The 27,562-nt window shown below is 41.4% G+C and overlaps 2 protein-coding genes across 7 annotated transcripts in view; both read left to right on the forward strand.

Annotated features, from left to right (window-relative positions):
- Window positions 1-23,535, forward strand: part of LOC111863759 (feline leukemia virus subgroup C receptor-related protein 2) — a 36,918-nt gene extending 13,383 nt beyond the window's left edge. For 2 of the 5 annotated variants that reach the window (XM_023850394.2, XM_023850396.2), the window contains exons 2-8: window positions 14,112-14,365; window positions 17,022-17,246; window positions 17,327-17,468; window positions 18,415-18,641; window positions 18,923-19,026; window positions 21,188-21,298; window positions 22,689-23,535. In XM_023850394.2, the coding sequence (XP_023706162.1) occupies window positions 14,112-14,365; window positions 17,022-17,246; window positions 17,327-17,468; window positions 18,415-18,641; window positions 18,923-19,026; window positions 21,188-21,298; window positions 22,689-23,007 (1,382 nt within the window). In that variant the 3' untranslated portion in view covers window positions 23,008-23,535. Of the gene's footprint in view, window positions 1-8,572; window positions 8,752-8,875; window positions 8,959-10,405; window positions 10,543-14,111; window positions 14,366-17,021; window positions 17,247-17,326; window positions 17,469-18,414; window positions 18,642-18,922; window positions 19,027-21,187; window positions 21,299-22,688 lie in introns of those variants that run through there. The other 3 variants (XM_023850397.2, XM_023850398.2, XM_023850395.2) reach the window with 3 other exon arrangements.
- A 1,110-nt stretch (window positions 23,536-24,645) lies between these two features.
- Window positions 24,646-27,562, forward strand: part of LOC111863760 (uncharacterized MFS-type transporter C09D4.1) — a 20,487-nt gene continuing 17,570 nt past the window's right edge. For both annotated transcript variants that reach the window (XM_023850399.2, XM_023850400.2), the window contains exons 1-2: window positions 24,646-24,726; window positions 26,663-26,959. In XM_023850399.2, the coding sequence (XP_023706167.1) occupies window positions 26,711-26,959 (249 nt within the window). In that variant the 5' untranslated portion in view covers window positions 24,646-24,726; window positions 26,663-26,710. The remainder of the gene's footprint in view (window positions 24,727-26,662; window positions 26,960-27,562) is intronic.

Here is a 27,562-nt window from a genome sequence, read left to right on the forward strand (position 1 = left end):
TAATCTTCCTCTTAAGCTACGTCTTCGATTATAATTCCAGAAAAATCATATTAACTCACTTTCTATTTCACAAAATTATCGTTGGTCTCGAACCTTGTAAGTCCGCTTCACTACGCCGGTGTTTTACCAATTGGCCACCAATGCCACGGAAATTTTTGACCTTAAATCTTCCTCTTATGTTACATCGTTTGTTATACTTAAAGAAAAATCTTATTAACTCCACTTTTATTTTATAAAACTTCCGCTGGTTCCGAACCTCGAAACTTCTATTCGCTACGCCGGTGCTTTACCAATACGCCACCGATGCCACGGAAATTTTTGACCTGTAATCTTCCTCTTATGTTACATCTCGCTATATAATTCCAGAAAAAAATCTCATTATAAAAATCCTTGTGGTTCCGAACCACGGACATCTTGTTTACAACGCCGGTGTCTTACCTGTAGACTACCAGAACATCTATCATATAGCTTTCTGCGATACTCCTCATATTCTACGACTTGGTTTGTAGCTGCAGGAAAATCGTATTTATTTATTCATATTTTAAATTTCTGTTGAGAAAAGACACCGCGGTCTCAAACCCCGTACCTTCCCAATACTACGCCAATGCCTTACCCATGTACCACCAGATCTACGCAAATTTGTTACCTTCACCTTCCTCATATAGTACGACTTGCTTCCTACATGCACAAATTTCTTACGTTCTTTTTTTTTTCACTAAAATAGTCATGTCTTCGAACCACGTAACTTCTAAAGCATACTCCAGTGCCTTACCAAAGGCCCACTACGGTTATGACAACTATTCGCCTTCGTCTTCCACAGTGGCGGCTCGTGGCTCAAATAAATGGTGGGGCTAATATGAGACAGTGATACATTCTTACGTCGTTATATAATAATAATAATAATAATATTAATAATAATAATAGGTAGTAGTGATATGAGTTGTAGTCAAACTCCTACTTTAAAACATGTAAAAACATTTTGCACTTAACAGTATTAGAAAATTTAAGCATGCCCCATTGCAATTCATGCCATTAATTAAAACGATGCTTTAAAAGAATTCTCATTTATACAGGAACTGCGCTAGTCTATTCTTCTCGGAAGCAAACAAATCAATCACTTTTTGGTTGAATGCTGGAATCTCTGCAATCATGTCCTTATGAATGCTAAGTACAGCCAGTGCCTTCAGACGTTCTTGGCCCATTGAGTTCCTTAGATATGTCTTAACTCTATTAAAGTGCTGAAACAACGCTCGGATTCGGCGGTTGATATTGGAGTTGTAAGTACAATATCTGTCAGTTTGTGTATTTCTGACAGAGCGACTTCCAGATTGTTCTCTCTTATTAATGTCCAAAGAGGATGAAATGTGCATGAGGAAATGTATCTCTTATCTGGACCCCGCTGTTCCCGCCACAAAACGCGGGATCGCCATCATAGGATTGAGCAATTAGTTTTTGTCCAAGGTTGTATGGTTCTAATTCTTGTTTAAGTAGTGATGCCAAACCTTCCTAAGTTCGATCCTGAATGTGAACGAAGGAAATGAATCTTTCAACAGGACCACTGCTATTGACGTACCGTAGCAGAATAACCACCGTATTTACGCATGTATAGGCCGCAGCACAATTTTCAGACAGAAATTATAGAAAAAATAATTTTCTTGGAATATTATTTCAGGAGTATTACACCCTGTATTACTAATTATGAATATAATTTTTTTTTAAATGAAGTGTGATTTCGAATATTTCGAATATAAGCCGCACCCCAGTTTTCCTCTTGAATATTTGGCAAAAAATGTGCGGCCTATACATGCGTAAATACGGTAATTGGGACATGCATGACACGTCAGAAGTTTCATCTGCCTGGACAGCTACATATTTTGCGTTTGAAATTTCTTGTTTGACCGATTCCCTGTATACCGCATATATACAGTCCAGTAATTCGTTTTGAATTGGTTTCGACGCGTATTTTGACACAGTTGCACTATTTAAATGTTCACTTAGGATACTATCTAAAGCCGCTAGTTCCGACATGAGATCCAAAAATATCCTGCGATTGTAAGAACTCTCGCGCTCTTCATGCCCCCGAAGAGCAAGTTAATGCGTTCCACAAAACTTTATACAATTAATTACCCTATTTAATATGTGTCTGTTTTTATCCACAAGTTCGTTGTGACGCTGAATATAGAAACCCTATAGCTATCATTTAATTGCGTGAAAATATTGATAGAACCAAAGAGATTAACTTTTAGTACATCATTTTCAACATGCCTTTGCGAAGCTTCGTGTTTTCTCTTTCTGACAAATGTTTAAGGTCAATTATACCTGTCATAGTCCAGCTCATTTCCCCACCAAACAATAAACACACAAAACAAAAAATTGGTTTATTTTCTTCACGTACAGTCAGCCATTTCTTCTTGTGAAACTAAGATAACGGAAACGTTCTTTTCTGAGTCTTGCAGTTCTGATTAAGTTTGAAATCTGTTGGTTGATGCGCGCCAAGATTTGTACTTGTAATTTCTCTTCTAAACTCAAAGTTGAGAACGGTGATTTCAGAAGAGCGTCCACCCTATTCATATTAATCACTAATTCTAATACGAATACAATATTAACCTAAAACCTAATTTGGAACTTACACTTGAAGAACAACTTTAATTTAGGCCTACGCTAAAATTACTTTATTCCCCAACTTGTATCTTCTCCACTGCTCAAAACACAACTGAAAGATGGAATCTGAAAACCTACCCTCTGTCTGTTCTCACAAAGAACGTGTTACTTAAGGCTGGAAGAATAGAGGTAAGTTCACAATAACATCCACACTCCACCCATCCCTTTCAGCCTTGTGTATAGTGCTATTTTTTTTATTGCGGGCTTGTCAAAACCAGCCCCAAGCGTGACATTTCAAGACGCATGCGATACTTAAAATCCCTGAAAGGTTCACCGAACTAAGGCTGCTAACGATACACACAGTAAGGGCTAGAGACGAGCTAGCCCCTGCGTTATTGTAACCTTACAAATAAGCTGTGATATGGCCAAGACATCACTATTGCATTTTCGTGTCTCCTTAATTACATCATGATAACGAGAAATATTAATATTTTGATACAAATTTGATCTCAATAAACAGAATAAAATATGAATTTATATGAAGATTCAGTACTACAACAAAATCAGGTGGGGCTTAGCCCCATTAGCCCCTAATGACGCACCGCCCCTGACGCAATGTGTTCGCTGAGGGATAAGACTGCGCCTATATTATATTGAGATTTTCACGGAAGTGACTATCAAAATTATTCGTCTTCTTGGATGTAATGCCATGTAGTTTGGTCGAAACATACCACTGCTTCTCCAAATAATGGTATGTATTTATCAAATTATAGGGTGTTACGTCCCCGAAGACTGTATCCGGCTGTCTTACAAGGAATTTACGAACCAAACTGAAATTCCAAGTACGACACCATGAACTCTAGTTCCACACGGAACTGGTTATACATCACCATCAACATAAAAATTCACCATCAAAAGGAAACTTAAAAATAAACTTCACACAGCGATAACTATGCATAGGTACGAGAATGCCTATGTGCTTTAACATACAGAAGCTCTTCATTTTACGTATTATTTTAGAATAAAGAGCGATTATATTCCTGAACGGCATTAATTGATTGTTCTTTGTAACGGAGCCACAGTGTTTTCTGTGAGGCAGGATCAGAATTTGCCAAATATACAGGGTGATTCAGAAAGATGGACACAATTTCAATTGGCTATATTTACTTAATTATATGTTGCATTTGAATTCTGTAAAGTACATTTGAAAGAGGGTGTTGTAAAGTTTCTAATATTACAGCTAGAGCACTCCAGCACCGCGTCAGTTGTAAGCGAAATGACGACTGTGCAACACAAGATTTTTTGCATTCGTGAGTTCAGTAAAAGTGAATCTGCGACTGCGGTGCAGCGTGTATTTCGTCGTAAGTTTAACATCCAACCTCCAACGAGGAAGAGCATTTATCGTTGGAATAAACAATTTGATGAAACTGGCTCTCTGTGTATGGGTAAAAGCCCGGGCCGATCGCGTGTATTGGAGGAGAACGTGGAGCACATTCGAGTGAGCTTTGAGCATAGACCAATGAAGTCAACCCGTAGTGCTAGTAGAGAACTTGGGCTATCGCAAACAACTGTCTGGCGTGTATTGAGGCGCCGGTAAGTGTACAAACCATACCACCTACAACTGGTAGAGGCTCTTCGCGCAAACGATAAGGTAAAGCGTGTAGAATTTTGTGACCGTATGCTCAAAAACATGGAAGATGAATTGTTTCTGCCCCGTGTAATTTTTAGCGATGAATCTACGCTTCACCTAAGTGGGAAAGTCAACAGGCACGATGTTCGCATATGGGGGCTACAAAATCCTCGTGTAACACTCGAACATGAGAGGGACAGCCCGAAAGTTAATGTGTTCTGTGCAATATCATTATCAAAGGTTTATGGACCTTTCTTTTTTTGACGAAAACACGGTTACTGGAGTAACGTATCTTAGAATGCTGCAAAACTGGCTTGTTCCTCAAATGAATGAAGATTCAGGAGATTACATTTTCCAGCAGGACGGAGCTCCACCCCATTGGCACCTGAATGTTCGACGTTTCCTGAATGAATCTCTACCTCAACGACGGATAGGTCGCATGGGGAATGAAGACCTGACACTTCAGTTCTGGCCACCGAGGTCTCCTGATCTCACACCCTGCGAATTTATCCTGTGAGGATTCGTGAAAGATGCAGTTTACGTACCACCTCTTCCCACAAATTTAAATGACCTAAGAAACCGTATCACAGCTGCGATGAACTCAGTGGCGCCAGATGTTTGTCATCGAGTGTGGGATGAATTCAGCTACCTTCTAGATGTTATCCGTGCAGCCGGAGGGGGGCACATTGAACATCTATAAGCTTCCATGTACGTATGTATAATCAAATGTAATTTACAGAATTCAAATGCAACATATAATTCAGGAAATATAGCCAACTGAAATTGTGTCCATCTTTCTGAATTACCCTGTAGATATTATTAAATGAACTTCAGGCCTGAAAGAGTAAAGCTGTGACTGAGTTCTGCTAGTGCCACGTATTGATTTCACACAAGTTGCACTGGTTTGGTAATTACTGCCACGACGCGGCCGGAAGAAACTCGTTCGTGATAGCAGGCAGATCTGTTACATAGCAAAAAGTTTCCTGTTCCACGCTTGGTCACGGTGTACACTGCAGGATGTTTCACATCAAACGCTCGGTCTGCATCACAATAATTTTCCTTATACATCGAGTAACTGGTAGGCCACGGGCACAACTGTAGAACTCCAAGAAAGAGTAAAGAAAACGTGTCGTGTCGTCTGTAAGTTGCCGTCGCGAAGAGTTTAAGGGCGCGGGCACACTAAGGAAACTAGCAACCGCAACGCAACTGTAATTTCCGAGAAATGTTGCCGATTTAAAGCAGGCAACTGGTTTGCAGGTTAGCAGGCGCACGCTGAGGAAACTTATGTTTGAATAGTTGTTCGCGCCATCTGAAGTGGGTATGTTCGTCCGACGCAATGCATGATTGTATTTTTTAATTTCGTGCACTTACCTTTTGCAGTGGCAGATAATAATACTGATATTTTCATAATATTGCGATAGTTGAGACCGGTTGAGACGGCGTGAAAAGAGAGGACGACCATAAGGAAATTATTGGGATGTTAAATAATTTATTTTAATCAGGAAATTTCGCGTTCACACGCGATACGAAATTTTGACATACAATTCAACTGTTTTAGCAAGACAGAAAACACCTGATGATGGCCGTATACAGCCGAACCATGTAATATGGAAGAAGGGTGACTGTATAATAAGTTGTATTTAAGACAGAAATATATGTGAAATAAATGATATATTAATGCAACAGGATGCTTAAATACAATATCGGAAAAGAAAATATTGGACGCATAAGTTTTTCTGGAACAATTCAAACTGAGGCGTTTATATTGTTTCGAAAGAACTTAACCTGGATCCAGACTCCTTAGTCTCATGAGAAATTTGTGCTGCTCCATTCAGTAACATGTGTTCAACTCAGGCCGATAACAATTCTCGGAAATCGCGGTTGCGTTGCGGTTGCCAGTTTCCTTACTAGATATTCAGCCTCAATTGTAAATAAGTGTACATAGTGACAATGGACTAATATTACCGACTATGACTGACAAATGACAGGCCCGACCTCTCGTCAGAGAGGGCGCCCCACATGGACAAGGCAGTGACAGACAGACTGACTGACCGTCAGTCGCAATGTGACTTTGACTTTGACTATGTTGCAGTGAGTGGAGCACGTTGGTTGGTGAGTTAGTGAGTAAATGAGATAACCACTGGGATTCAGTCGTTGTTAGCTGTTGCTGTGAGAAGCTGGTAGCTGCGGCCGGGGACTGTTCAGACCCACAGGAAGGGGAATGTCAGCCGTTGGAAGCCGCTACTAAGTAACTGCTAATGAAGAATGTAAGAAACTTAGAAGATCTAGTTTAGCTTGTTTGTGAAGTGTAGTAACGAGTTGTATACCAATCCAAACCCCGTCTATAGTCACTAAAGATCGTGACACTATTTACATTTTATTCAAGGACGCTCTCGATAGCTCTGGCTACATGTAGCGTTGAAAGATATAATGAAGAATAAACTGGAGCGGATACGCAAGGAAGAGGTCGCGGCCAAATTCGAGGTGCTGTCCCGACATTTGTTTGGGGGACTAAGGAAAACCATGAGAACCTTAGGCAGCATAAGTTGTGTCTTGTTTGAGATTCGAACTGGGTATTTCCCGAATAAAATTCAGGAATGTTACCTGCTGACCCAGATCGCTCAATGAGATACACGAACTTCAGTTTCGAAATGAAGTTAACAATGGCAGCATGGGCAAGGCGCAAAATGGCGGCCGTTACAGTTGTTCGTCTGAATTGAATCAGCATTATTCGTGTGACGTCACGTAACTTATTACGCATGGAGAGGCCGCTTCAGGGCCCCGTGACCGGTGAGGCATCCGAGAGCATTAGGCTACTTGGGAGTGACAATCAGGTAGCATCGCAAGTCTCTGTGCCTAGGCAACACATGAGGGTGTACGGGTGAAGCGGTAAAACTCGCAACACATTATGAGGGTCTACGGGTGAAGTAGTGGTAAAACTCCACCAATTCTTAACATAAACACTGGGTGGAAATGAGGGAGAGCTTTATCGCTGCTATCCAGAAGAGAAACATCAATACTCCTGCCAGGAATTGAACCCTGGTAGTGTACGACCTTATTCACTAAGATACCCTGACTCACCCCTAACCGACTAACTAATGAGCTGGCAGCAGAATCAGAAGCTCAACACTTCAAGTACGAAACCCCAGCGGCGGACAGGAGGTTAAAGAAAACTGCATAATGACGAGCTTCATAGCTTGTACTCCTCACCAAGTACAATTAGAATTATCAACTCAAGGAGGATAAGATGGGCACAGCATGTAGCACGCATAGGGGAGAAACGGAATGCATATAGGATTTTGGTTGGAAAACCCGAAAGAATGAGGCCACTAGGAAGACCTAGATGGAGATGGGAGGATAATATTAAGATGGATCTTAACTAGAGATAGGATGAGATGATATGGACTCGATTCATCTAGTGGAGGGTTCTTGTGAGTACGGTAGCGAACATTCGGGTTCCTTAAAATGCTGGAAAATTCTTGAGTAGTTGCGTAACTGGCAGCTTCTCAAGAAGGGCTCAGCTCCATGTAGGTAGTTAGCTGTGAACAGGATCATGAGCCAGTTCCATCCTCAAAACCATTTTCCCCAAGAGGCTATGCTTCATCACCTGTTGCAGTTACGTTGCCTAGATGAGTTCTGTCTGGCTGCATGCCCTGTGCTGTAAACCTCGCTTTATAGTTCTTGGCTTCCTGAGTCAGAAGTTTACGTCATCCACCAAAGTTCCCTTATGACATATTATTAATATCGATTTAATAATTTTAGCATATTTCCCTTATTTAAAAATAACGGAATAAAATTAATAAGGGACTTATGTGAGCTGAGCCGGGATAGTTCAGTCTGTACAACGACTGACTACGAGCTGGACGGCCCGAGTTCGATTCTCAGCAGTGCAAGATACTTCTTCACAGTGTCCAGACCAGCTCTGGGGTCCACCGAGCCTCCTATCCAATGGGTATCGGGGGATTTTCCCCGGGGTGGGGGTAAAGCGGCCAGGGTGTGTAGCTGACCACTCACTTCTATCTAGTACCGAGGTCAAGAATTGTGAAGCTATACCCCATACACGTATGCTGCTATTGATATCATCGCCGGCGACAAACTTTTGAGCTGTCTGACATAGGCCACGAGAGGCTGGAGGGAATACAACAAGAGGCAAAGAGGGGAAGCCCTGAGCTGTCTCGTCATCACCATCCATGGGGCCTATTTCTGTCTTAAGTACTCCTTACGCGTGCGAAGAACTGCAACGGACATTGGTGAATAGTCCCACGGTATGTGGAGTGAGGGAAACAGGTCATTGAAAGGCTGTTTGGCGGGTATGAAACTTCGGATTGTACAGCAACAGGATAGACGAGGTTGTATGGTATCATGAACCTATACAGCAAATGTTCATTCGAGTTTGTGTTTGTTCAAGGGATTATAGCGTCCCGCTCTTATACTATATTTAGTATATAGTAGTTCGTGTGATAGACTCAGGCTTCTCACCGCGGAGGTCCGGATTCAATTCCTGCATGACTCCATGTGAGGTTTGTTTTGGATGAAATAGCACTGCAGCATGGTTGTCTAGGAACCTCTTCGGTTCTCTCCTGCTAATCAACATTCCACCATTGCTCCATACTATTGTATCAGCCTCCCCGAAGTGTGCGACTGCCCTTACCATGCAGGATACCATCGCATCCTCGGTCTTTGAGTTCGGAGCCTCATCTCTGAACTGGAATTTGTCTGGATACAAAGTAAGGAATTCTTTTCTTGTATTTATGCTTTCTGTCAGGAGGTGGTCGTTGATAATTTGAGGTAGGTCTACCGTTACACTATTTGACTGGGGAGAGTGAGTAATAGCACGAAAGCGCTCAAGCAAGATGATCAGCTTCTCGGTTGACATTAATACTGGGCACGTCGAACATAAATCCCAAGCGCTCCGTCGCATCAATATTAATTTTACGTATAAAATTGAGGGCTGTGTGTAGGCCGATATATGTCCCATGACCCTGTGTGCAGGGACATCTGGAGCATTTAACTAGATTAAACTGACTACTCATGGTGGACAGGGTCACCACCACGAGCCTGCTGCTCATCGGACGGGACAGAATAGAATTTGGGAGATTATATTAAAATTTGGATGCTAATACAGGACTGTAAATATATTGCATACAGCAAATATTTCATTTTGTGGATATTTAGCCAGTGGACTGCAATGCAAGATTACACTTCACGGTGTAGACTCTAAATTTAAACGGAAGTTTCCACACTGAGAGAGTTGAGTTTTTTCTGTACTATGGCTAGAAGATTTAGTGATCGGTCATTATGAGGGAGTATATGGGTCATGGAGGTAGTTAGTTAGTTATTGGAGAGGGTGGGTTTCCCCATGCACTTAGATCTGTCTTGGTCCATTGTGCTTCCCTTTATAATATTCTACCAGTCTCTATATCCTACCGGTACTGGTGCTTACCATCAGTCCCGCCCAGCCAGCGAGGCCGGCTGTACTAGCTGAGAGGTATCCATAATGCTTCCTCCATCTACCAGAGGTTTTAGAGACTACTGTTGGGCGGGAAACGTCCGTAATTTTGCTCAGGGGCCTCCTTTGGAGACATGAGGTTCTTTTACGTGCCGTAAAGCTAAGACACGGGACCCACGGCTTAAAGTCCCTCCCGGAGGACTTGTTCCCTGAATTTTTCCGCCCTTAAAAATTCCACGACCTTGAGTCACGAGGTGGGAACGTTACCCCTAGACTACGGAGGCCGCTGTCATGGAGGTAAGTCCCCACGTTATTAAACTTGGCAGTAATTGAAGGTCAATGGTTAGCTTCACACTCCTGTTGTTTTTACACCCAGATAAAGAACTCTGGGCGTTTACCGGTGGAGATCATATGTGAACTCCGGAGCAATTTTAGAAACTGCGTTGCTGTCAGGAGTCGAACCTCGGTGCGTATATGCATAACAGATAATTTAAGCGATGCAGTAACACCGTTGCTGTGTGCGTAGTTTTGTGTTATTTGGCGAAAGCAGGAACTGCTGACGTTTCTTTAACATCGGTTACTAATCGTAGTCCTGGAGGTTGGTTGCTCCGTACCCGCTTGAGCTAACGCGCACGAAGCGAAATGTTCTGTCGGTATTGATGTACACGAAACTGAAGGTGATAACTGCAGATGTCACTAATTTCACCGCGTACTAAAGACGAGCTTGTACAGGTACGTGTAGTTGTTGCAGGCTCAGTAACTGCGAACACGTGGGTGTATTTTGTGTTGCATTGCTGGGCGCTGGGTGTGAAGGCTGCAGCACGCTGGGGGCAAAATCCGATTGTAGGCAGCTCAGAACAAGGTAGGAAAAGTACGCATAGCGCAACAATTCCGTGGCGTTCGCTCACGTTTCTCTTTAAATTATCAGGAAGACGGAAATATTTCGGAAAGGCTTATTGAACATAAGATTTATACATAACTTTTCTCTCCAACTTCTGTTATGAAGCAGTTTTGATTCAGATAAATATTTAATTAGTTACGTTTGAGACGCGCATAGGAACAAATGTAAAGTATCCGTTATTTGTAAGATTTGAGGCTTTCACGGCGGTGACTATGAAGAAAGCAGTCTTCTGGGATTTGGCACCGTGTATATGTGGTGTTAACCGACGTTTCGGAGGAACGTATCGCCCCCATCTTCAGGGTTTCCTCCGAAACGTCGGTTAACACCACATATACACGGTGCCAAATCCCAGAAGACTGCTTTCTTCATATCCGTTATTTTCTTGCGATTTTAACTAAAGTTTGAATGGGCCGATATATTTTGCTTTAACTCACCAGTGTCAAATTTGATGAATTTCCGTTCAGCATTTCGCTAGTTGTCACGTGCTGACAGGAATGTCGAAGCTAATATGCGAATTTGTTTAACCTCCAGTAGCACACATGCCAAAAAAGATTTAAGGAGAATATTTGCACCTGATGCACACGCTGAAACAAAATAATTCACACCGTTACATAATGACGAGATTACTTTTTTTATATTTTACGAAAGTGTTTCATAAAAATATTACGTAATATGCAATAACATGGGGAGATGTTCGTACACAGCAGGTAGATAAGGAAATGCGGGACAATCCCGGTTTGTTGCAGGCCATATGTTGTCCTGCTGAGATCAAGTGAAATCAAGCCAGGAAACGTGAGAGTCGGCAAGTATACTCTGGTTCAGGTAAAACTGTCTCTGTACTTACTAAATTAAGCAAAACGCCATGAAGAAGTATAGAGGAATGGAGGTATAGCTCCACCATTATTCACCACGGCACTAGATGGAGGTGAGTGGTCAGTTTCACGCCACGGCTGCTTTAACCCCAAGAGGAAACCCTTGGCACCAATTGGGTATGAGACTTGGTGGGTACCACAGCCAGTCTGGACGCTGTAGAATATAGAAAAATCTCTTGTCACTGTCGGGAATAGAACACTGGTCGTCCAGCCCGTAGCTCTTCCATGTACCTCTCTGGTTGAGGTTCGAAATTAATATTTGCAGATACAAGGCTTGATGGTTACTTTACATCATAGCGGTCCAGTTTCAAACCACTGAGCTATCTTCGCTATGGACCCGGGGACCACAATGTAAAAATGTATTTTTTCCAGTATACCGATAAGAATAGGGGGCACGCGGTAGCGTAGTTGGTTGAGGGGCTATGCTACAAGCCGGAAGGTCGCGGATTCAAGTCCCGATGAGGTCAATGAATTTTTTCAATTGACCTAATCCTTCCGGCCGCACTATGACCCTGGGGTCGACTCAGCTTCTAACAGAAATCAGTACCAGGAATTAATTAAATAATTTTCCTGGGGGGTAAAGGGCGGCCGGCGCGTAAGGCTGACAACCTTACCGCCATCTGTGAGCCGATTGTCTAGATAATGTGGGAGCCTCAACGTCTCACAACCCTATGGGCCTTCACGGCCTGTTACAGGGATAGCTTTACTTTTTACTTATACCGATAAGAATATTTTCCTTGTTGTGATCAGATCCATGAAGCAGAATCACGTGAATAAGAACGGAATCCGTAGGATTGTAAGGATATGTACCGGAATCAAATGTTGCCAGGCTGCAGGTGCTTAAAATCACCCGTTACAGACTTCCTGGATTCTAAAAGGTTCTGAAAAACACAAAACACAACGTTGCGGGAACTGAATCAGTTTCCGTCCTCAGGTGAGGTGGAGGGAGACACGTACTTTCTTTGGTCCCTCAGAGAGAGATAACAACCCATGTTAGTATAACTACAGCTATATAGAAATACCCGAGGCCAGGCTATGTCGAGGGGGGTAACATGATAATGTGCAATAGAAACTGCGACGAAGCAAGCACAGATGTCAAATTAAGATAGAAAGTCCCTTACGCTAGTTTATATTTTGACGCCCCTCATAATGTGATACTCTGAACTTCAACATAGCCGCCTTTACATGGACTCGTAAATCCGCCATTGTGTTGCAACGTTCATCTAAACATACCACACATGTTGGAGTAAAAGGTAAAGTTGCCCCTGTGCTTAACTAATTAAGCACTACGCCATGAAGACGTATGGGGGAATGGATGTATAGATCCAAGTCTTCTTGACACTGCACTATTTGGTGAATGGTTAGCTTCACACCCCGGCCACCTTATCCCCGGGGAAAGAGCCCCCGGCACCCTTTGGATAGGAGGTTGGGTGGTCCGCAGAGCCGGTCTGGATGACGCGGACAAGGGAAAATTCTTGTCCCTACCGGGACTCGAACTCAGACCTATCGATCGTCTAGCCCGTAGCTATTCGCTATGCCGAATGCGCTATCCCGGCTCCCGCGTATGTTGGAGTACATAGAAACAATACCGCTTTCTCTAAATGCAGAGTAATAACTTGTGTCAACTGACTTATTAACACGCATAAACACAATACAACAAACAGCTGACGTCAACTGTTTGAGCACACCGTTCGACAGTTTCAAATGATCACTGTGAAATGAGAGAACGTATAACGCAAGAGGAAGTGATCCTCAGACGGACTTCCGGCACATCAGCTCGAATGGTACGAGTCACACAAGATTGTATCTCGAACGATATAAATGGCAATTTGCGCGCGAAGAGGAGCTGAGGTCGGGCTTGCGAATGACGCAACAAAGCACTCAAACACCACACGCTTTCCGTAGACGCCATGACTGAGAAAGAAATTGAGGCATCTTTGCAATCCTAGCGCATTCGCTCACTTTAATTTAATTACGCTCCTCGCCAAACCCGCAAAGACTTGAGGACCAAGTGAATTTAGTAGAGAATGCATTTCATTTTTCTGTCGCTTTTCTTCAAAGATTTTTCTCTCTCATAAATATTTGGCGACTTAAGCGCATTGAAACGTGGTTCGGTCTTCTCTAAACGTGTTTTGTACTGCAGTTAAAGTTGCTTCTGGACTTATGACACAGTTGTTTCTATGAGTAGTTCGGATAAATGAATTTTCTAAAAAGTGATCACTGTTTTTTAATCATTAATCTGAAAATTATAATTGACTACGAGCCAGCTTAGTGTAGTTTGTATAGCGACTGCCTACAGGCTGGACGACACAGGAGTCATAATTTGAGTCCCAGTAGGGTCAAGAATTTTCTCTTCTCCATGTTGTCCAGAACAGCTCTGGGGTCCACCCAACCTCTTTCCCTGGGGGTAAAGTGGCAGGGGCGTGAAGCTGATCACTCACCTCCAGCTAGTGCTGAAGTCAAGAAAATATGGATCTATACTTCCACTCCCCCATATGTCTTCATGGCGTAGTGCTTAATTAGTTAAGGACAGAGACAACTTTACGTTTACCTACCACTGCTATATTTACAGCACATACAAAAATGACTAAGTAGCAAACATTATTATTTTACATTATTTTTTGAACAGCTATAACAGTTGTACCAACATGTTGACAGGCACAGCGATGCCTGAGCAAGAGACTGCAGCACCTCGCCAGTGCCGGCAATACCGAAGGCGATGGCTTATGCTGGCAATATTTGTACTGTGCTCTACAGCCAATTCCATGCACTGGCTCCAATACTCCATTATTGCCAACATCATGACACGGTATTATCATGTCAGTAATGTCGCCATCAACTGGACATCTATGATCTACATGGTGTGCTACATCCCATTTGTGTTCCCTGCCTCATGGGTGCTTGATCGCAAGGTAAGGAGATTCTGGCATAAAGATAAAATTAATTCTTCTATTAAACAAGCAGAAGTGGCCCTTCTTTGCCTGGGATGTGGTTACTTTCCTTGGCATTATCATAATATGTAAGGCCGTGCCATAGCTCAAGCGGTTAATCGCTGGCTTCCCACCGCGGTGGCCCGGGTTCAATCCCAGGTCTGGTCAAGTGGGATTTGTGGTGGACAAAGTGGTGCTGGGGCAGATTTTCTCAAAGTACTTCGGTTTCCCCTGCCAAACTTCATTCCACCAATTGCTCCACAATCACCCTCACCTATCATCTTGGGCTGGTACAACAGGCCAGAAGTGGCCGCAGTACAAGTGACTTAGTCCCACCCCACTAGCAATAAAAAAAATTGTAATATGTAGCAGCTACAACTTTAAAGAAATAAAAATCAGATTAAGAAATTGAAGTTCACTCATTTAATTGCAGAAAAATATGAAATGAGGATTTGAATTGCCTCCAAAATCTCTGTACCACAATACTTGCACACTGCTATGAAGGCTATTGCTCCTGTATATATTGGCAAGAGTATGCAGTAAATTCCATAACATCTTTGGGTCTTCACTATTATGTCAGTGGTAGGAAACAGAGAACTTAGGTGCGTTAGGTCACCAAATCTTTACACTGTGATAAGTGTGCATAGGTAAACGTTAAGTTGTCCTTGCACTTAATTATGTACCATGCTATGAAGACATATGGGGAGTGGAGATATAGCTCCACCATTCTTCACCTTGGCACTAGACAGAAGTGAGTGGTCAGCTTTGCAACCCCATCTGCCTTACCCCAGGGAAAGAGCCACTGATAACCTTGGGATAGGAGGTTGGGTAGGCCCTGAATTGGTCTGGATGCTGTGGAGGAGAGAGAAATGTCTCATCCCTGCATGGAATCGAACCCTGGCCACCCAGTCTGCAGCTTTTTGCTATACCGACTGAGCTATTCCAGGTCATCAATTAAATCCTTTTTAAAATATATTTTCATCTGGTGATGAAATTGTGTATCCCAAGGTTCATTACACCATTCATCAACTCATACTGTTTAATCAGCCACTTTTATACACAACAGTTAATTCTGTTTGATGCCACGCAAGGAGAAACGAGCATTAACAACTCTGAGGACAATAATATGCCATTTAGCTAGACATCTAGGACGAAATTAATAGCAATGACTTACCAACAGCAACAGGATAGGGCATGAATACGGTGCAACTATTAAACAACTGGTATACTTGGACAGTTGAACCATGCACAGTACTGGATTTCAAACATGAAATTTGAGTATTTTAATAAAGTTATATATTAAAAAGATTTATAGGTATATTTCATATGCAAACAATCCAAAATTTGTGAACTGTTATGCTTTCTGTAATGTACTGATCAGTCTTCTCACGGGAAGCTGTAGCAGGTTCATGTCTCTCGCCACCCAGAGAGGCAGGTCTTGTAACGCATATACTGTGTTTTAACAATAATTTGTTTTCACTGAAAGCAAGTAAAATAATCAGATTAAATTTGTAATTTGTGGAGGTGCCTTTCTTTTTTTGGGGGATGTCTGGCACTGTAGGCCAGCTTGGATAACTGGGAGTTCAGATTAAGTATGTTTGGGTTACAGCCATTGCACTGTATATGGTTTAATTGTCTAAAACATTTTAAACATATGGATTGTAAACAGTTTCATAATTGTGAATTAGAATATTGTATTCTACAACCTTAGGTGTAAAACAGATTGGAGTATTGCACTCTGCATATCATATACAACAATTTCCAAATAGCTACAAATGTACTAAAATGAACTGTTATTTCGTTAACAAGAGTCATGTAAGATGTTATTATGAGACTGAAATACATATTTTGACATGATGCCTGAATGCCAGAAGTGTGCAATTAGAGGACAGTAGAGACGTCTGTTGCTAGAAAATGGCTAGCTGAAACACTTTTCCACAGCAAAGAATACACTTGTATAAACCAACTTGTTGCATGGAGATTGTTACACATTCCTTGGCAACAGGGATTAACTGAGGACAATCAACTGTCCGATGTGGTGGTCTATATTTGGTAAGCATGAAGTCCAAGATTCAGACATCCATGGGGAGAATTTGAGAGACTCGAGACCAATCTGAGAAGCAGACAACAGGGAGAGGCTTGCAAGAGAGATGTTGTTAAGAAGGAATTCAATGTGTGAGCAATTATAATTAAGTGTAATTGTAACAGAGATGCCCAACAAATCCAATCATCAAATCTAGAACCCAGAACCCACAATTATAAATCACGCTAACCCCATATACATGATGGTATATTAAATAAAATTAACAAGTGTTTATAAAAGCAGCTGGTTAGATACTACAGATATGAACAAAATGTTTATAGGCCTCACAGAAACAGAGACCACAAGGTCATTCATATAGAGATTGTTTATTCTTTTGTACATCAAAGTCTAAAGGTAGAAAGAGTAAAAGCCCTTATAGCATAGTGCCTTGACCAACTGGAGGTAGAAAGAATATTAAGTTGAAAATGAAAACATGTCCCATGCTGTAATATTTGAATATATAATACTTATTATTATTATTCACTCGTTCTTTGCATCATCAAACAGCACAAGAACATGTCTGGGTGGGTAACAGAGTTTTGTTCGGTTTCCCAGGGTCTCCGTGTGACACTGCTGTCTGGAGCTGCCCTTATGACAACTGGAGCATGGCTCAAAGTTCTGTCTGCATCTCCTGATAGTTTCTACCTTGCGTTCCTTGGCCAGGCGCTGGTGGGAACAGCGCAGATATTTATATTAGGGGTGCCAGCCCGTCTTGCTGCTGTCTGGTTTGGGCCGAAACAGGTGTCCACGGCATGCGCTCTTGGAGTGTTTGGTAATCAGGTAGGACTGGGTGCATGGTATTCAGAGCTGTTTGTAGAACATAATCTGTGAAGTTCATGTCACAGCTTGATGATGTTTAGGTTGGTGTGGCACTCGGCTTCCTGATTCCCCCTGAAGTGGTTGGTAATCATGAACAGCTTGAAGACATTGGACATGATCTCAAGATCCTATACTATGGCATGGCAACTGGTCCTTCAATCATTCTTTGCCTGGTACTCTTCTGTAAGTAACTTTCTCTGTGTCAGTCAAATTTTCACAGAACTCCATTTGTCAACAGTAAATCGCATGTGATCACTGTGCTTTATTCTGCTGACCAGTATTCCAAACACAACACAGTGTTTCAGAAACCGAATCTGTTTCTGTTCCCAAGTTGAAAGGCAGGCAGGCAGACATGTACTTGGTCAGGTCCACTGGAAAGAACTAATCTTAATTAATATTTCCACCTTCTCACCTGGGGACAGACAAGCAGTTAAGATCTTAAAGATATAAATGTCTGTGACGATGTTTCTGGACATTATCCATCGTCCTGTTTTTATTTAACCTTTACATGAAGAGTAGAGACAGAACCCATTCTCAAAAATGTTCTATTTTAAATAAAAATAGGATGATAGATAATGTCCAGAAGCATAAGATTTGTAGTAATATTTGTATTTGCCTTAAGTCTCTTTGGAACACCAGGTGATGGATGAAATCCACAAACTCAGTAATACTATGTGCAATATATCATCGTTAGAAAAGTTTAGAATTGATCCCTAGAACTAATTACTTTAATGCTTTCTTTTCAGCCATTCTTCTTACATGCATGTAACATTCGCTGTCCAATGCATGCTGCTTCCTTTACTTCCTTTGCTGTCCCTTTTACTTTGCACCACATTCCACCTTGTCATCTGTATACATCTCCAAAACTTCATTTTCTGTTATGTTAATGCAACACTTGGAATGCTTCAGAAATATTTACTAGAATCTGCTAAACCTTCACCTCTGCATTCCTTGCTATGTAATATCGTCTGTTTCCTTCTTACATTATCTACATCATGAATTAGTGCTCCCCCACATGTTATGATTTTGAATATATGTAATTTATAGTTTTCTATGATATAAAGATAAATGTTTCATACCAAAATAAAATAACTGTGTAAGAAGACTTCTCCAAATAAGTAGGGTGCAGTTTTCCAGAAGGAGCCGCCACTTCCCCCCAGCCCTGCTCAAGCCACTCTGAGATGCCAAGTTCCAATAACAGACAAGACTGCAGACAGACAGACATACCTGCAGTCTCTGAAGTCACTGCTCACAAACAGGAACTTTGTGCTACTTCTGCTCAGCTATGGCATCAATGTGGCTGTGTTCTATGTTGTGTCAACACTGCTGAACCAGATAGTGCTGCTGCACTTTGCTGTGAGTTGTACATAAACACCAGACTTTGTGTGAAATTGACTGCAAGAGAGAATGACAGAGACTGTTAAAAGAGGAGGAATAAATGTGGGAAAGAAAAAATGAAAGAAACAAAGACTGGTATGGAGTGAGAATATAACAGGTTTCTAAATTAATTTTGAATGAGTAGAACAGATGTAGAAGCAAATTGTTCTTTCCAGTGAATTAGTTATATTTTAAGAAGCATTTCCCACTGTAATGCCAAAGGATCTCACCCTTAAACCCCTGTCACATCTCTGTTACAGGAAGCAGAGGAAGATGCTGGCAGAATTGGTCTCACCATTGTGCTGGCTGGAGTGGTAGGATCTGTCACTGGGGGCATTATCCTCGATAAGACACATAGGTTCAAGTGAGTGTTAGGATATATGTGTTCAGTTTATGTCACTACTGCTAAGTAAGAGAATAATCAAGGACAGCATTTTACAGGGACTTAAATCTTACATGATTGACTGTCGCAAAAGTATTAAAGATGAGCAGCGACACACACACACACACACACAGGAAGCCTGCACAGAATAATTCATGAATGGTGCTGAAAAAAAAAAGAAATAGCCGCTGCAGCACATGTAGACAAGAGCAGGTATCCCTGTGATCTAAAATTAAATTTTGAATTTTAAATTTTAAACTGGGATTCTAAAATCAAATTGACGAGCGTATGTTGGCGAGATTTTAAACAAAACTGACAGGCTGCTGTTTTAGATTTTGGACTGTGTGCAGTGTGACAGCTACGTAGTGAAAAATACATGTAGTGTAGAGGAAGAAAAGACAAAGATCTACAACCAAATAAATTGTTGCATTCACGATGGCGTTTTTATTATTACATATAGTAGTGATCTTGACGTGAACTGTTTGAATCTAAATGCAGAACATTCAAATGGATATGATGTACTTCTCTTTTGTATTTGGGTATTCTCAAAGTCTGAATCTTTATCTGAAGACTAGCTACCTTGATTGAGACTTCATCATTTTTTCATTCCCTGTAGGATATTCTGAGGTGATACCAGTTTCTTTCATACTCTTCCATCATAGTCGTCATCATCATCAAGGAATTTGTCTGTTGTCTTGTCCAGATCCAAATTCTGTATCAGCAGAGCCTCTCATCTCTTAAGAGCACACACTAATTCTATTCTTCCCTGTGACTTACAGTTCAGCAACTTTCAGGGTTTACGATCTGGAGATGTTCTGCCATTTGACACTATGTAATATACGAGTTTTTAAAAAATGACTCATCTGAATTCTGCCTCCCCCCTCAAGGTAAGATTCATATGCAGGCTTTGGATGTTCAGCCATGATGTAAATTCACACAATATCCATACTTTACACTGTATATTTTTATTTATTTGTGTTTTATTTAATGATGCTGTAAGTAACTCATACTATACAGTATATAATTATAAAATTAATGCTAATGAAACTGAAAGCTTATGGAAAGAAGAGGCCATAGCCTTAATTCTACTACTGTGGCTTTTACTGAAGAGATGGAGGAAAATTATGGAAACCTCAGTACCAATAACAGGCCCCCAGGCTGAGATTTGAATCAATGGTCTCATGAATGGGAAGTAGAAACACTACAATGTTCATCCTAGGCTCTACATGAATAAATGATTGGATGAGCAAAGACTACTGACATTTCGGATAGACATGTCTCCTACTCCTGCATAAATGAAGAGTAAGCCAAGTGGCATCTTTCTTGGTTTACTTTTCAGCCCTCAGGATGGAGGTGACACTAGGGTTCCCAGAAACCCCGTTTTCCCCGGATTCTTCCGTGTTTTCACCCAAATTTTGTTCCTCCGTTTACTGTTTACCTGGAGTGGATAAGTCTCCGTTTTTTTTTTATTTAAGTCCATTGCAAATTATATTTCATGGGTTAAATATTATCATAACATTTCTGTAATCCTTGGAAAATGATATTGTTATAGTTTCTTTCGTTATGTTGCATTTCGTGAATGTTGGCAACACTTGAGGTTCTAAACCAAAGCAGAGGTTGTTGGTGATAGTGTATTTTTAATCCGTTCAATCTTTGCTAGAAAGTCAGTGTCAAGTTAGCAAGGGCTACGTAATATTTGTTTTGTTCTATAAATGTGTAGTAGGCCTATGTAATACAGATGTGTAATAGCATTTTGTAAGTTATGTAGTATGTTGATTATCTATATTTTATAGCCTATTAGTTGTGAAAAATGTCGTTATAAACCAGCAACGAGACAGCACTCCTTTTTTTATTTTACAAAATCTGGCAACCCTAGGTGACATACTCCTCTGACACACCCTTTCAATTTGTCTCCACTACACGGTGTTATATAATAGCAGCTGTGAGAACCCCCTAACATGCAAAGGAAAGGAAGTGGTTTATGTCGTGGTACTATCAGTATTTAGACTGTGTGGTGTCAAATGGTATTGAAAATGGTATGAATTGAAAGGATTTGGACGGAAACAGTTATGGTCTAATCGCAGGATGCACAGGAAATTTTCCTGTTATTGCAGTATGTTATTAGACAAATGTGTGGTTTCAGGGAATGCACATTGGTGGTTTACTTCATGGGACTGGCGGGCATGCTGGCGTTCACGTTCACACTGACACTTGGACACATCTGGGTGATCTACCTGACTGGCGGGTTTCTCGGGTAAGGCCCTCACACTCAGCAATATATGCAGCCTGAGTTTATCCTCAGTGCCAGTAATCAGCACAGCACATAGCTGTGGAGGAGTGGTTTGTTATGCACTGCCAAATTTACAAAATTTAAAAAAATTATATCCAACAGATAAAAGTATCTGTTTGTCACCTGTGGTATGACTGCTTCCCCTGTCAATATGACAATATATGCAGAATAGGCATCTAAAACTTTAAGGAATGATAATTCGGCCATTATTGGTTACAGTTCCTGGGGGGCTCATGGTCATGTTTCTCTGCTTCTTGACTCTTGGAGTCCTGCAACTACTCGTACTTGGACCCCTCTGCTCCGGTCTCGGGTGAAGTGCTGCTGGCTTTGACAAAACAGTCATTCTTTGTTCCTGTCTCACAGGATCCATGACCATATCTTTCTGTCTCATGACTCTGACTGAGATGTGAGACTGATTCTCAGCTCCTCTTCACAGTTCAGTTCTAAATTCCTGCTGGTCTTTGCCAGCACAGTCACTCTTGGTTCCAGGTCTCACAGGACCCATGACCATATTTTACTGTCTGATGGCTGTGGGACCCTTCAGAACTCCTCCCTCTTTCCTCTGTTAGGTTGCAAGCTCTGTGTACATCACCCTCCTGCAGACAGACACGACAATGCTGAGCTCAACAGTACTTCCACTGTGGTGGGCACGTGGATATGTTTCATCATGATTCCGGTAATGGTTACTGCTGCGATTTTTCTGTCGTTCCAAGATCCTGAGTCTTAGGCATCATGTCAAAATATCTTTTGTGTGATCTGTTAGGTCTGCAGTCACATCTCTTGTTTCCAGTACATTTCCTAAAATTGTATCATTATAGTATCACGATCTTAGTGACTATAGATGGGGTTTGGATCAGTAATTGGATTTATTGAACTCTTACACAACTCACTACTGCACTTCACAAATCACCGTAAGACACATTAGGTCTTCCCAGTCTGTTATGCTCTTCACTCATTAACTCACCAACCAACTCTTCACTAAATCATTCACCCCTCACTTGCCCTTCTTATAAATCTCAGCATGAACGGCACAGAAAACACCATTCCTCTGTTGCTATTTATGGGCTGCTGTACACTTATTACATGGTCATTGTCTAGCACCGGGTCTGCTTGCCATAATACATATTGTGATGTATTTGACCCACAACAGTGTTATAATTAATTGTAGCTATGACTTGTAGGTTGTTAAATAAACCAATTAACAATCTAAACAGTGTATTCAGTAGCAAAACATGTTACAATATATTCATATGTATATATATCATATTTTCCTCACTGCTATTTGTCTCATTTTCTTTCCTTCACAGCCCAGAGACCACGAGGAAATAATTAAACTGTATGTAACTGGTTTCAGTTTTTTCATGACGGGCTACCTGGGCATTGGTTATGAGTTTGCGGCAGAACTCACCTATCCAATTCCTGAGGGAACATCATCTGGGCTGCTGAATGTGTCTAGTGAAGTGTTTGGTGTCATATTCACTCTGACTGGTGGGGAAATGTTGGATGCACATGGGGACATGGCTACTAACTGCACACTGACAGCTTTGCTGTTGGCAGGTCTGTCCATGACATTGCTCATAGAAGGAAAGGCCCTTAAGCGCCAGGCAGCCGTGGCACTAAGGCGCTCACATGCACATTTGGAGCAAGAGGAAATTCTGACCACACAGACATGAGAGAATTGTGGGTTCCTTATCATTTCATGTTCTCAATCATATGATCTCAATACACAAGCGAAATCAGATTTGTAAAGCAGTTCGAAGACCAATATTATCCTATAGAAGCAGAGTATTGTATCATAACTTATTATATAAAATACTAAATGGCACAGAACCAACTAATATTCTGTTCTGAAAACCATTAAATGTAGTAGAAAGAGAGGACACCATTGGAGAGAAATCCTCTTTCATGTACTGTGTAATGAAGGATGCAGTTAATTTAACTGATTCATATTTAAAATGAAATGAGAATTAGTGCCACGAAAACCTCAAATCTTATTCCCAAGTAGGATGATGATGCCTGAAGTTACAAGGAACATGCACATTGCAACTTCCAAGAATAAAAATGTCTTCCTGTTTGTAGTACTGCAAAAGTAATTTAAACAAGTTGAGGTTTTGTACCGATCAGCCAACATATTGTGATGCAACTCTATGTTTAAATTATGTTGTGTGCCACAAAATAAAAATACGTTGTACAAGCCCCTATTTCATTTTTTTTTAAGTATAGTACCTATACCAGCAGCTGTAAAGCAAAAAATATTTTGCATATCACTCATGAGCAAGTCTCTACACTGAACATGCCAACTAGAATGTCACTTGATTTCATCACAGTTGAAGTAAGTGAATGAATGACTTCATTCTATACAATTTATGAGACACAAAGTATTTGATCATATAATAACACACAGTTAATGTATACACATACACAAACACGTAAGCATATATATATATATACAAACACACACACACACAAGGGTTATAGTGAGATATGGGGGGCTATGGCTGATTGTGGAATTAATGCAATATGGGACCATAATAACGCCAGATGTGTATCACAAAACACAAATAAAACCCTGTGGAGGGCTAGACAGTCAGAATAAAAGATGTGGAATGCTGACACCCGGTTTAGTGAGTCCACATACAGCTGCTCACACTCAAGCACTGCTAGTGTATTTAAACTTGAGAAATATTTGACCATCCTCCTTACAGCCCTGATATCTCGCGATGAGCGGCTACCACCTGTTTACCTACCTAACTGACGAACTGGCTGGGATCACAGTGCTTCAACAATAATGAGAAGTTGATGGAAGGTGTCAAAATGTGGCTTCTTTGACACAGACATACAGAAACTTATTCCATGACACAAATGCCTCAATTCAGGCGGTGACTACGTTGAGAAGTAGCTCAAGTATATACTAATTTTTGTATATAATAATTTTTTTCTCATTGCGTGTTTCGTTAACAGCACACTGGAGGTTAGTTTCTGTATATACATACACACTAACAGCAACACAATGGAAACGTGTCTGGAATCAAGGTCAAGATTAGTGGCATGTGTACAAAGCGCAACATAGAGCACTTTCAACATTGTCTTTGAACATTCATATAAGCTTTATGTTCAGTCAAAGATAAAATACGATGATTTCTGTCTGGGTATGGTATAAAATGGTTAAATCTGTAAATGTCAGTGTGATTTAAACATGCACATTAAGTTTAATATTTACTGGTAAACAAATAATAAAGATAGGAGGTATTGTGAATAGAAATACACAGCTGTCTTACATTATCACTGTTTATAAAACTTGTCTACATTATAAGAAGTACCGTATTTAATTTCTATCGCTCAGTCGGCATAAGCAGAACCGGCAGAAAGGCTGGCATACAATTTCTGACAAGGTTAGGCAATCCTGTTCATTTTCTTTCATAGTCGGCTCTTATTTTTCTACTGTATATAAAAGTATGTCTCAGGAAAATACAACTTTTATTTTAAGACAACTAAAAGCAAGTAGAAGTTTGCGGGTTTCTGGGACTTCATTTCGCAACCATCATATATTTTCAGCTTGGAAAGGAGCTTTTTTTTTTTTTTTTTTTTTTTTTTTTAGCAAAGCTAGCAAGCAAGAAACGCAAAGCAAGCAAGCAAGAAACGCAAAGCTAGCAAGCTAGCAACGCNTTAAATATAGGGTCAGGTGCCGGGAACTTTTATAAAAAAACTCCCTTGATGCACGTCCTGTAAAAACAACAAACTACGACAAAAGTTACAGCTGTAAGTATGTTACAAGTAAAAGGAATTGTATCCAGAGTAGGACAGTTACGGAAAAGAGAGCAGGTTTGTTTTCTAGACCGTTGGTTCGAGACTAAAAGCATTGGATGTCCCTGGTTCAGACTGAGACCCAGACTAATCACGTGACATTTCTATAGAAGTTTCAAATTTTAAAGTTAAGAATTCTTCTCTTAAGCGTTCCTCTGTTACTTGCAAACGACGTCACTGGTTTGGTGAGCACATCCAAAGTCATGGTAAACTTATTTGGACTTTGAGGCCAAATTCCTGCAGCTCTGGAACTTGATATGGCTCCATGCACAGTAGCCGTTTTTTAGAAAGACTTCATTAAGGAGTTCAGCCAATTCTTTCATGTCCATGGGTCTTTTTAGATACTGATCGTAAGGCGGCCGTAGAAAGTAAGCTGATAACCCATTGACGGGACTAGTCGCCTCAGTGGGTTATCAGCCTTAAATAATAGTTGAATAAGTGTCCGCGAGCGACTCGGCAGCCGTGTCGCGTTAGTGGGTTAAACACCATATACACTAATACAACTAACGGACGCGAGTGACAAAGCGGCTAGCCGCTCGCGACTAGAGGCGTCAGTGGGTTTTCAGCCTTAGGTCGAGAGGAATAAGATGGCGTGAAGTGGAACTCAAACCTAATTACCCGATTAACCTTGGAATAATTACACATATGTAAGGAAGCGTTGTTGGCGTGGTAGTCCAACACAAATAACTGAGGCATAAAACAAGCTAAAGCTACCCCTGTAAGAGACGTCGAGGCTTCCACATTTTCTAGACAACCGACAAACAGATGGCGGTGAGGTTGTCAGCCTTACTCGCCGGTCGCCCTTTATTCCCAGGAAGATCCCCGGAGCTACTGGCTGGACAGCCCGGTTTCGATTTCCGGCAGTGCAAGAATTTTCTCTTCTCCACAGCGTCCAGACCGACTATGGGGCCCAAACAGCCTACTATCCAATAGGTACTGGGGGGGTGGGGTCTCCCCCTTGGGTAAAGCGACAGGGGAGTGTAGGTGACCGTTCACTTCCATCTAGTGCCGAAGGCAAGACAAGTGGAGCTATACCTTCATTCGGACCGCCTCTGTGGTCTAGTGGTCATAGATCCTGCCTACAGATCCAGAGGTCCGGATTCGATTCCTGGCTCAACCAGATTCTTTTCTGAGAAGTAGTGGGTCTGGAACGGGGTCCAGTCTGCTTCGTGATGATAATTGAGGAGCTATTTCAAGGAAATAGCGGCTCCGGTCTAGAAAACCGAAATTAACGGCCGTGGGGATTCGTTGCGCTGACCACCATCTATCCGCTAAAGCTAGCATTAACTTCGCTGACAAGCGGCGGTTGCTCGGTCGGTATATTTCGTTTGCGGACTAAAATCACGGAGTTTTTAGTTTTTATACCTTCATTCCCCCATATTTCTTCATGGCATAGTGCTTAACTAATTAAGCACAGGGAGAAATTTATCAATTTTGACCATATCAAATCTCTTCAGCTAGGCTGCTGTATGAATGTTAATTTGCTTATCTTTTTGCTTGCTAATCCGTGAAAACTCCATCTAGGTTTCTTCGGAGTTCAGCTCGCAGAATCTGAGGGCAACACTTGTAACAATGAAGCAGGCAGTGGTGCCAACGCTCGCGGGGCAGTGCCGGGAGTATAAGAGGCGCTGGCTGATGCTGGCAATATTTGTACTGTGCTCCTGCACCAACGCCATGCACTGGATCCAGTTCTCAATCATCAGTAACATCGCGACGCGCTATTTCAACGTCAGCAGCAATGCCATCAACTGGACTGCTGTTATTTTCGGGGTCTCCTATGTCCCGTTCGCATTCCCAGCTTCCTGGTTGCTGGACCAATATGTAAGAGAAACACGCTGAGTATTTACAGAAATTTGGTTTTTCTCGCCGAAAAACTGAAGAAAGTCGCCTTTGTAGAGAAGAGTCCATTTACTCGTGTGTATTTAAGGGCAAATTGATAAGTTATGAGCTACAGATATTTGTCACTGCTGTGGAAATCATTACAAAACATCGACTTCTTAGAACATGAAGAATATTTGGTAGTGAATGTAATAGCAGGACACATTTCCCGTTACGGGTCACCGTTTCGCAAGTTCTCCTATTAAATAATTACTGTATTCATTATGTATCAAATTAGATATTTTCGTTTTATTTTAGGGTCTATTAGGGCCTAACCTATGACAAAGATAAAATCAAATTAAAAAGTAAAGCTATCCCTGTAACAGGCCGTGAAGGCCTATAGGGTTGTGAGACGTTGAGGGTCCCACGTTATCTACACCAGTGGTTCTCAACGGGGGCCATATGACCCCCAGTGGGCCAAGCCGTATTTCTGTGGGGCCGCAGACAAAATTTGGAAAAATGGAGGGCCATGGAAACTGTTAAGTGGGCCACAAAATTTTCACTTCTAAAATAAAATTATTAATAATATAAAAAGAAATAAAAATG

This window comes from Cryptotermes secundus, unplaced genomic scaffold, assembly GCF_002891405.2.
Source record: "Cryptotermes secundus unplaced genomic scaffold, Csec_1.0 scaffold572, whole genome shotgun sequence".
Lineage (NCBI taxonomy): Eukaryota > Metazoa > Arthropoda > Insecta > Blattodea > Kalotermitidae > Cryptotermes > Cryptotermes secundus.